Source organism: Podarcis melisellensis (assembly GCF_964234715.1).
Source record: "Podarcis melisellensis genome assembly, chromosome: 15".
In the NCBI taxonomy this organism is placed as follows: domain Eukaryota; kingdom Metazoa; phylum Chordata; class Lepidosauria; order Squamata; family Lacertidae; genus Podarcis; species Podarcis melisellensis.
In genome coordinates this window covers 31,198,835-31,209,690 of record NC_138532.1, presented here as the reverse complement: position 1 = coordinate 31,209,690, position 10,856 = coordinate 31,198,835, and the positions used below count along the sequence as shown (strand labels likewise).

The 10,856-nt window shown below is 47.1% G+C and overlaps 1 protein-coding gene across 2 annotated transcripts; it reads left to right on the top strand.

Annotated features, from left to right (window-relative positions):
- Nucleotides 1-531: 531 nt before the first annotated feature.
- On the top strand, nt 532-10,734 carry RAD51D (RAD51 paralog D). 2 transcript variants are annotated; one of them, XM_081890636.1, is made up of 11 exons: nt 532-646; nt 1,799-1,892; nt 3,451-3,512; nt 4,845-4,963; nt 6,005-6,086; nt 6,490-6,624; nt 7,515-7,610; nt 8,674-8,764; nt 9,266-9,336; nt 9,696-9,863; nt 10,374-10,734. In XM_081890636.1, exons 1-11 carry the CDS (start codon nt 638-640, stop codon nt 10,434-10,436), a joined length of 990 nt encoding a protein of 329 aa, XP_081746762.1. In that variant the 5' UTR covers nt 532-637; the 3' UTR covers nt 10,437-10,734. The 2 variants fall into 2 exon arrangements, with proteins under 2 accessions (XP_081746762.1, XP_081746763.1); XM_081890637.1 differs by having other exon boundaries at nt 618-646; nt 1,767-1,892.
- The last annotated feature ends 122 nt before the right edge of the window (nt 10,735-10,856 follow it).

The window sequence follows — 10,856 nt, the reverse complement described above, 5'->3', positions numbered from 1 at the left end:
TGATCTTCTTGCAGTCCATGGGACTCTCAAGAGTCTCCTCCAGCACCATAATTCAAAAGCATCAATTCTTTGGCGATCAGCCTTCTTTATGGTCCAGCTCTCACTTCCATACATCACTAGTGGGAAAACCATAGCTTTAACTATACGGACCTTTGTTGGCAAGGTCTCTGCTTTTTAAGATGCTGTCTAGGTTTGTCATTGCTCTTCTCCCAAGAAGCAGGTGTCTTTTAATTTCGTGACTGCTGTCACCATCTGCAGTGATCATGGAGCCCAAGAAAGTAAAATCTCTCACTGCCTCCGTTTCTTCCCCTTCTATTTGCCAGGAGGTGATGGGACCAGTGGCCATGATCTTCGTTTTTTTTATGTTGAGCTTCAGACCATATTTTGCACTCTCCTCTTTCACCCTCATTAAAAGGTTCTTTAATTCCTCCTCACTTTTTGCCATCAAGGTTGTGTCATCTGCATACTACTTACCTGTACAGTAACTATAAATAGGCAAGAAAGCATTGTGCTGTCAATTCCACGACAAGCCGGCAGGTGGGGCTAAAGCGCAATACTTGGTGGTCTTGAAGGAGAACGAACTGACCGCTCTAGGAATAAAGCAGGAAATAGAGCTGCAAGAAGGCGCTCAGTTTGCATGCATGGGGTAAGTGAGAGCCGAAGTTTTTGGAGATGCAGGAAGGGAAGGTCTTTTTTCTGGGGCTCCGGTTTTACAGGCAGTTGCAGCTTTGCACGTCATCCTGCCAGCTGCATTCCAACAACTTTCAAAAATTTTCAGGCAGGGGTCTCTCCCAGCCCTACCTGGGATACTGGGGACTTGAACCTGCGACCTTCCCAAGTCAAATGCCTTGCTACTGAGTTAAGAGACCAGTCCTCATTGTTCCAAGTCAAGGGCTAATTTAAATAGGAGCATGGAAAGCTATCTTATACCATGTCAGGCCATTGGTCCATCTAGCTCAGCATTGTCTACACTGACTGGCAGCATCTCCCAGGGAATTCAGGTAGTGGTTCTCACACAGCTTTGTGCTGGCGATTGAACCTGCAACCTTCGCAAAAGCACGATTTAAAACACACCAGGGCACGCGTTAAGCCTATGTGCTAAAGTAGTAGAGAGACAGTAATGCTGCCAAGTTGTTAATGCTGCAAGTTGTTTTAAATTGCTTTTAATGCTACAACCCACTCTGGGACTTTAGGATGAAAGGTGGGCAATGAATAACACACACACACAAACACAACATCAGCGTAAGGCACAAGTCAACATCCGCAGGAAAAAAACAGTGGTCTCATTCTCTATAAAGCAGCTTCTTGTAGTAGGTTGCTGAGGATTTGTCCTTGCTTGTGGCTCCAGAATAATAATAATAATAATAATAATAATAATAATAATAATAATAATTTATACCCTGCCCATCTGGCTGGGTTTCCCCAGCCACTCTGGGCGGCTCCCAACAGAACATTAAAAACACAATAAAAGATCAAACATTAAAAGCTTCACTAAACAGGGCTGCTTTCAGATGTCTTCTAAAAGTCAGATAGTTGTTTTTCCTTGACATCTGATGGGAGAGCATTCCACAAGACAGGCGCCACTACCAAGAAGGCCCTCTGCCTGGTTCATAGAAGAATCATAGAAACGTAGAGGTGGAAGGAACCATGAGGATCATCTAGTCCAACCCCCTGCAGTGCAGGAATCTTTTTGCCCAGTGTGGGATTCCAACCCAGGACCCTGAGATTAATAGTTTCATGTTCTACTGACTGAGCTTTCTCTCCAGATACTCAGGCCTCTTGCTGTTCCCCCACCTAGGTTTTCACACCAGCCATGATCCTCCGTGTGGGGCTGTGTCCTGGGCTCACGCCTGAGATGCTCCAGCATCTGAAGACCAGCGGCATCAAAACAGGTCAAGACTAGACTTCCTTTAGCCAATTTGGGGTGGGTGCGTGGGAATGAGAAGGGTCTCTGTTCCATATCTTGGGGGTGGGGATGGAGGAGGCCTTTGAAGCTGCTGGGCAGTTATTACCATGATTTGTGTCTTGTCTTTGCAGATGTTGTTGGACTCCAACTCCCATCAGCCAGTATGGCCAGGAACCTGTGATGGGAGTTGGGTGTCCAATGACATCTGGAGGGCCACAGGTTCCCTGTTTCTGATTCGTTCAGCAAAGAGTGTGGCTTTTGAAGAAAGCCCAATGACTAAATCTGATAGCTCCCTGCCTGAAAAAGCTTCCAATATGATTTAAAAAATAAATTTAAAAAAATTACAGTGCAGTGGGTGAAGGGTGGGGGTTGGAAAAGGAGAAGGGCATAAGAGGAATCCTGATAAATTGGACCAAAGACGTCAGTACGCAGCTGGATCCTCTAGGAAGCCCATGAGCATGTTATGGTGGCAATAGCCATCGCCCGTGGTTTGTTTCTTGATAGTGTTGTTGTTTAGTCGTTTAGGTCCAACTCTTCATGACCCCATGGACCAGAGCACGCCAGGCACTCCTGTCTTCCACTGCCTCCCACAGTTTGGTCAAACTCATGCTGGTAGCTTCGAGAACACTGTCCAACCATCTCGTCCTCTGCCGTCCCCTTCTCCTTCTGCCCTCCATCTTTCCCAACATCAGGGTCTTTTCCAGGGAGTCTTCTCTTCTCATGAGGTGGCCAAAGTATTGGAGCCTCAGCTTCAGGATCTGTCCTTCCAGTGAGCACTCAGGGCTGATTTCCTTAAGAATGGAGAGGTTTGATCTTCTTGCAGTCCATGGGACTCTCAAGAGTCTCCTCCAGCACCATAATTCAAAAGCATCAATTCTTCGGCGATCAGCCTTCTTGATAGTAATGGTATACAGTTCCCAGAGTGGTTTCACAATCAATCCCTCTTCACGGGGTCTCTATGAATACTGGTTTCATGACAACCCTTTTAGCACCCTTCATGAACTACAACTCCCTGGATCCTCCAGGGAAAAGCCATGACTGTTAAAAGTGGTATCACAGTGCTTTAAAAGTATGGGGTGAATGTGGCCTAAGTACAACACACATGTTTTGGGGTGGGGCATGGCAGCCCCTGGAACACTACTGGCTCCTCTTATTCAAATCATAAATAGCACCATAAAGTGCTATTATACCACTTTAAGCAAACATGGCTTCCCTCAATGAATCATGGGAGCTGTTATTTTCTGAGGGCTCTGAGAGTTGTTAAAAGTTGTTCCCCTCAAAGAGCGCCAAATTCTCAGAGCTCCCTGTGAACAGAGATTGACTGTTAAACACTCTGATGAAGTCTCAGTACCTGTAAGAAACTACAGTCCCCAGAATCCTTTGAGGAAAGCCATGGCTGTTTGAAGTGGTGTCGTAGCACTTTAAATGTACAGTGCAAATGTGGCCTAAAGTGTTTGCACTACATTTCTTGTTTGGGAATCTTACGGTCTGGTTTCCAGCTGCTGACTATTTCTGTGTCCTGCCCCTCCCCAAATATTTTGCAGTGGAAGATCTTGTTTCATCAGATCTGGAGGAAATTGCCCAGAAGTGTTCGTTGTCGTACAAGGTGAGTGCATAAGAAGCTGCCTTATCCTGAATCAGGTCATTGCTCCACCTCACTCTATACTGCCGGCATTGACTGGCGGCAGCTTTCCAAGATTTCAGGGGACACCCCCCCAGCCCTACCTGGAAATGCTGGGGTCCGAGTCTGGGACCTTCTGCATGCAAAGCAGGTGTTCTGTCACTGAGTTAAGAGTCTAGTCTTCATGGTTCCAAGTCAAGGGCTCAGTTGAATAAGAACATCGGAAGCTACCTTGAAGTGATTCCTACCCTTGAGTCCATCTAGCTCAGTACTGACTGCACTGACTGGCAGCAATGGCTCTCCCAGGATTTAAGGCAGGAAGTCTCTCCTAACCCCACCTGGTGATTGTCAGTGTTTGTAAAAATAAAAAAAGGAAAGGGTTCTGACGTCCCTTTGTCTTCTCAGCCTGGTCCTCAGACCCTTGTCGGCATAAAGGAGTCCACAAGAATATCCTTGCAGAGTGCTTTCTTCTTCTATTCTTAACAGTCTTTCTGCAAAAGTGACTGACCAACTGTACACACATGAATACTACCAGCTTTCACTCACTCACTCACTCACCAACCAACCAAACTAACATTTCTCACTCTATATATACAACTCGGTGCAGGCCGCTGACTCATACTGACCCAGCTTTTTAAGCATTAAAGAAACAGCGGCCATTTTAGCTGTGACAGTGATTCTACTGGTGATTGAACCTGCAACTTTCTGCATGAAAGGCAGGTGCTATATCACTTATCTATAACCCTTCACCAGGTCTTTTCAGATGGTTTTGACCATGTTTATTGCTCAGTAGACACAAAACAGGTAGCAGTTTTTCTCTTGCTTCCCAACAAAGCAAGAGTTGAACGAAGATCTCTCTGCAAAGGCTAGAGATATTCTTATTCATATCATCATTATTACCATTGTTTATTATCACCACCACACCTTTTTCTATGCTGCTTTTCAGATGGCTTATTTAGGGGAAAGTAAATAGCGAAAAGTTTTTTTTCTCCCTCTCTCATAACACTGAAACTCTTGGACACCCAATGTAGCTGAATGTTGGAAGATTCAGGGCAGATAAAGTCCTTCTCCGTGAAGTGCATAGTTACACTACAGAACTCCCTCCCACATGAGACACGGATGCCAACTAAAAGAGGGTCAGACAAATTAAGGCTACCAATGACTACTTGCCACAGCAGTTATGCTGTACCTCCACTGTCAGGCATGGTTTGCCACGGGGTATAAAAACAGTAAATAGAGTAAATAAATATAAATAAATGATGGTGTCGGAGGGTTAGTTTCCAGACTTGGCCTTGTCTTATTCTGCTTTCTCCTCAGGCCTTAGCTGCAGTAAGGCGTATCTTGCTGGCCCAGTTTGCCTCATTCCCTGTCAATGGGGCAGACCTCTACGAAGAGCTCAAAAACACCACTGCCATCTTGTCTACCGGGAGCAAAAGGCAAGAGCAGACCCCGTCAACTCCCTTCCTGGATCTTTCCCTCTAATGTCCAATAGTAAAATAGACAGGGCTTTCACCACAGAGATGTCAAGGGATAGAGTGGGGCAACTCTACATATGCTGAGAATTGTGCCTTATGGTAGTTTTCCTTTTTCCAAACATGCATCAGGATTTGAGGCTTTATGTGAGCCTCTGTGGCATGGGGACGCTGTGGTCTAAACCACTGAGCCTCTTGGGCAGTTCAAATCCTTCAACGGGGTGAGCTCCCATTGCTCTGTCCCAGCTTCTGCCAACCTAGCAGTTTGAAAGCTCACCAGTGCAAGTAGATAAATAGGTACCATTGCGGCAGGAAGGTAAATGGCATTTCCGTTTGCTCTGGCTTCCATCAACGGTATTCCGTTGCACCAGAAGTGGTTTAGTCATGCTGGCCACATGACCCGGAAAGCTGTCTGTGGACAAACACCAGCTCCCTTGGCCTGAAAAGCGAGATGAGTTCCACAATCCCATAATCGCCTTTGACTGTACTTAACTGTCCAGGGGTCCTTTACCCTTACCTGTGCCATGGGGGCCCAGGCCTAAATTCCTGCGGACCTTGGGAGATGGTGATCTGCTCTTGTTTTCTGGACCACCTCTCTGGGACTCCCTTCCTCTTCTGTCTTGTCTGGGAGAGAGGCATGCCAAGGCCTTCATTTCTCTTCCTGAGGGCCAGATAGTGAGGCCTGGTGGGATGTTCATGGCCTATGGGTCTGTGATTCCTGGCCCATGGGTGAGTTGATTTGCAATGGGGTCAAGTTCAAGGTGTTACTATTAAGGAGATTCTGACTAAACATTGGGAAGAACTTTCTGAGGGCAAGAGCTATTTGACAGTGGAACAGACTAACTGAGAAGGTGGCAGGCTCTCTTTCGTTAAACAGAAACTGGGTGGCCACCTGTCAGGGCCTGGATTGGATGATCCTTGTTCTGCCTTCCAACTCTATGCTTCTGCAATTCTATTTCCCTGTTCTGATTATTTTTTCTTTTTCCTTTCCCATTACTGTTCAAGCTTGGACAAGCTCCTGGACTCTGGCTTGTACACTGGGGAGGTGACTGAGCTTGTGGGGGCTCCTGGAGCCGGCAAAACTCAGGTGAGTGGGGGGAATCGAGCAACTGAGGTCACCGGAGTCATTGTGGCTGTTCTGGATGAAAAGAGCTCTCAAAGCTGTTTAAAAGAATAAAATGATCAAAGAGAAGAATGGTCAACAATAATGGAAGACCTTCGAAAAGTTGAAATAGCAATAGGCTAAGCTTGCCTAAACAAAAATGTGTTTAGAAAGTGTAATATCAATAGGCAGGGATTTCCATGATGATGAATGATGTTGGCTGGGGCTGATGGGAGATGGAGTTCAGCTCACACCTGGAGCTTTTCCAGTTTTGGAAATGACATTTGTGGTGATTGTGCTTCGTAGAATCATCACACGGGGAGGCATCTCAAAAGGTCCTCTAGCCCAACTCAGCTTCTGTGCTCTCTCTTTCTCTCCATATTTCTAGGTGTGTCTCAACATAGCTGCAAATGTGTCCCACAGCCTCAAGCAGAACCTTCTGTACATTGACTCCACAGGGGGCTTCACAGCCACCCGTTTGCTGCAGCTCCTTCAACTGAGGACCGAGGATGAGCAGGAGCAGGTCAGCGTGAGCCAAAGAGGACAAAGGGGCTCTTGTGGCCTCTTTATATTATTGCATTTAGTTATATTTTGTATTTTAAATTCCTCTTAACGTAATAAAAATTAGATAGAAACAAAACTAGGGGTTGGCATCCATCTAAGTTTTACATATAGACCCATTGAAATTAATAGATCTCAGCCATATTCATTCATTTCAGTGGGGCTACTCTCAAAACCAATATGTGCTCTCCCAAGCCCACATCTGCAGCACATTGGCACTCCTGTCTCAGCGACGTCTGTGCTGGCTTGGACATGTCCACAGCTTTGAAGAGGGCATAATCCCCAAAGATGTGATGTATGGCAAACTGGCTTCAGGCACCAGGCCTGTTGGCAGACCAACTCTGCGTTACAAAGATGTCTGCAAATGTGGCATGAAGGCTGGCAACATCAACCCCGCTGTGTGGGAATCCCTTGCAAACCACCACAATGCCTGGAGACATACAGTTGGGTCATGCATCCAGAGGAGGAATGACCACTGGGGGAGCACAGAGAGAAGGAACGCCGTGGTGCATCTGCAGCAGCCCAACCGGACTCCCTCCTCTGCCCCAGCTGCAACAAAACATGTCTCTCCCTCTTGGTCTCTACAGCCACAGCAGTCGCTGCAACCATCCAATGGTTTGACTTCACCCCCCAAAACATACTCCTCCATGGTGTCGCAAGACAGGCAGCTGCCAACAACTCTGAGCAGGACTAATGTTGGGTACAGCCCTGTATGTTTTTTGTAAACCGCTTTGAGTTTATGATTGCCCTCCCAATCTAGTGGTATTTATAAAAATGTTACAAATAATGCAGAGAATGAGACACATTCTTGGCTGTGTCTGCCTTAACAGCTTTTCCTCCCTGCACCCATAGGCAGAGGCTTTGCAGAGGGTCCAGGTCATCCGTGTCTTTAACGCCTATAAAATGCTGGACGCGTTGCAAGAGTTCCGCAGTAGTGCAGCCCACCAGGTGAGATTTCTCCAGTGCTCCCCTGCTTGCAAGACGCTTCATTGCTTTCCATCTCTAGAGCTCAAGCTGTTGCATCATATTACCCTGGAAATCCCCAACGTGTTGGAGTGTGTGTGAATGAGTGGCTTTCTGCACATGGTCAGCTATACCCTTCCCTGTTCTCAACTTGCATCTTTGGGGGGTGGGGGAAGCCCTGGCACAGAGAGCACACATTGCAGAGCGGAGTCGTCAATCTTAATTTAAGCTGTGCACCACCCCCAGCTCTTGTTACCACCTCTTTTCTCCTGTCCTTTGGGTTCTGTTACCCAGGACTATTGCAGTGCAGTGGCTAACTTGCTGAATGCAAAATTAATTTTTGTGCCAGAAAACAAATGATTTCCCTGCAGTTTTCTGAGCTCTGAGATTTTCTGGGGGGCAGAAGTCCTGGATTTCCTTGGTGGGGAGCCAAGGTAATCCCTTGTGGGATGTGCGCAGAGGAAGGCAACCAAGATGATGAAGGGTCTGGAAACCAAGCCTTGTGAGGAACAGTTGAGAGAGTTGGGCATATTTAGCCTGGACAAGAGAAGACTGAGTGGTAATATGATAGCCATCTTCAAATATCTGAAGGGCTGTTGCATGGAAGATGGAGCAAGCTTGTTTTCTGCTGCTCCAGAGGGGAGGACCTGAACCAATGGATTCAGATGGTAGGAAAGGAGATTCCAACTAAACTTCAGGAAGGGTTTTCTGGCAGGAAGAGCTGTTCAGCAGCGGAACAGATTGGAGGGTGGTGGACTCTCTTCTTTGGAGGTTTTTAAACCAAAGTGGGATGTCTGTCTGTCAGGGATTCATTAGCTGGATTTCCTGGATTGCGGGTGTGTGTGTGTGTGTGGTTGGACTAGATGACATTGAGGTTCCTTCGGGCCCTGCAATTCTCTGATTCTACAATTGGCCTACTGTTAATTTGCCCTGCTTCATCGTTGGTGCCTCAGCTGCGGAGGGCGGGATACAAATAAAAAATTATTATTATTATTATTATTATTATTATTATTATTATTATTATTATTCTCTGCACATTCTCCCTCAGGTTGTCAGTGCATCTGGGCCAGTGAAAGTTCTGGTGATTGATTCCATCTCCGCTGTTGTTTACCCTCTTTTGGGAAGTCGGCAGCCTGATGGTAAGCAACAAGCCCACCCCTTGTCTCTCAGCAGGCACTCGCCTGTTCCAGGTTAAGGGGTTCCACAGAGGACAGCCCCCCCCCAATCTTGCTGTTGGGTTTGTCTTATATACCAGAGACGGGGAACCTGTGGCACTCCAGCTATTCTTGAGAGGTTTCACAATCAATCCCTCTTCCCAGGGAACTCTGGGAACTGTACCCCTGTGAGGGGAATAAGGGGTCTCCTAAAAACTCTCAGCACCTTTGACAAACTCAGTTCCCAGAATTCTTTGGGGGAAGCTGTGACTGTTTACAGTTTTGTAGCGCTTTAAACGTATGGTGTGATTGTGGCCTGAAATATTCCTGCCACTGCTGCGTGTGGTGGGGCTGTGTTGGGGGTGGGGAGAAGCTCCAAAAGCTGATGAGCACATTTCTCCTGATTGGCTGAAAACCCCTTGCTCCCAGGGAGAAACAGCAGTTAATGGCAAACTTGGGAGGACCACGTCTCTGTCTTTCCTGCAGGCATGGCCCTCATGATGCATTTGGCGTGGGAGGTGAAAACGCTCGCCAGAGAGCTTGGAATGGCTGTCGTGGTAAGTGGTGGAGAGCAGCCACTAGACACTCGCCTTTTTAGAAACTTTGCCCCTGCTGATTGCATAGGAGAAGAAGAGGGGTGTACATCAATGGTTTCCCATAAACTCATCCCCAGTGCCCCCTAGCCAGGGTTGTATAGTTAGAGTGTCAGACTGGGACCTGGAAGGCTGGGGTTCAAATTCTGACACAAGCAGGAAGCCCTGCCCCCAAATAATTCAGGTTTGTGGTTGAGTGGGAATTTTTCATCATTCTAGAAGGGGTGTGTGTGCCTTGTACAGCAGACCCAAAAAGGGTTTGTGCAGCTAATTACTCCGAAAGGGAAATGAAAGAGGACTAAAACCTGCCACTGTGTTTTCAGCTGACAAATCACGTGACCAGAGACAGTGGCAATGGCCATCTCAAACCAGCACTGGGTCGCTCGTGGAGTTTCGTGCCCAGTACCCGGGTGCTGTTGGAGGACGGCAAGGAATCTTGTGGGGGAACTGGCACCTCCCGAATTGCGTCCTTGACAAAATGTCCTCGGCAGGTGAGAACTTGGGGAGGTCATGCATGCCCCTGTATCCCTAGATTAAGGTAATGTGGAATCATGGGGTAGGCAGTTTCAGATGATCTAGCAATTGCAATTGTAGATGACCTAGCACTGTTCTTGAGAGTGGTCTGGGCTTTTAAAGGGTGTTTTAGAGCATCTGTATCTGGATTTTCAGCCAAAAAGAAGCTCCCAGAGTGGCTTACATACAAACAATTGAAAATAAGGCAATTCCTGCCTGCAGGCTGACTATCCGAAAGACAGTCTGGAAGGAGGAGGAAAAAAGGAAATTTGGGTGCCAGTTCTAAAAGAATAGCTGGAATGGAAGTGGTTCAGGGCAGGAGGCACAGCCTGATAGAGCTGCCTTTTCAGCAGACCTGATGGGATTTAAGAGGAAGCCAGGCCCTGCAGCTTCCGCTCCAGGAACCTTGCAGTCCTTCATTAGCACATTCCTCAGCTCTGCATAAAATAAGAGACTGATCCTTATATTCTGTCCTTTGTCTTTTGCAGCCTGTTGGGATTCGGGTAGATCTGGATCTGGGGAACTGGGATCTGATGGAAGGTGCAGCGTGATGTCAGCTGGAGAGGGACCCTGATGGAAGATGCTAATGGAGGGGGCCCTACCTCTTCAGCACAGCTGGCTCCCTTACAGGTTGAGGACCCCCTAGGTGGAGAGAGCAGCTTCAGGAGATGTCCTTCCTTGTTTTTCTAGGTACCGACATTCTCCTGATTACTTGTGGAATAGCAATAGGTGGCTACGTTGCCATGCCATGGTTCCACTTGGCTGTAACTTAATGTGGATAAATTTCTGGTTTGAGAGGAATAAAAAGAAAAAAGAAATAGGATGACCATTGCTGTTACTTCCAGGAAATGAGCCTCTGTGTTCTTATTCTTTGTTTTGCTGTGGGCCCCAGTCTCCGAGTGGTGAAAGACCAGTTTGGTTTCCTTAGAATTAAGGTCAGTGGAGACTGTGGTGTCTTTAGAATACATGGT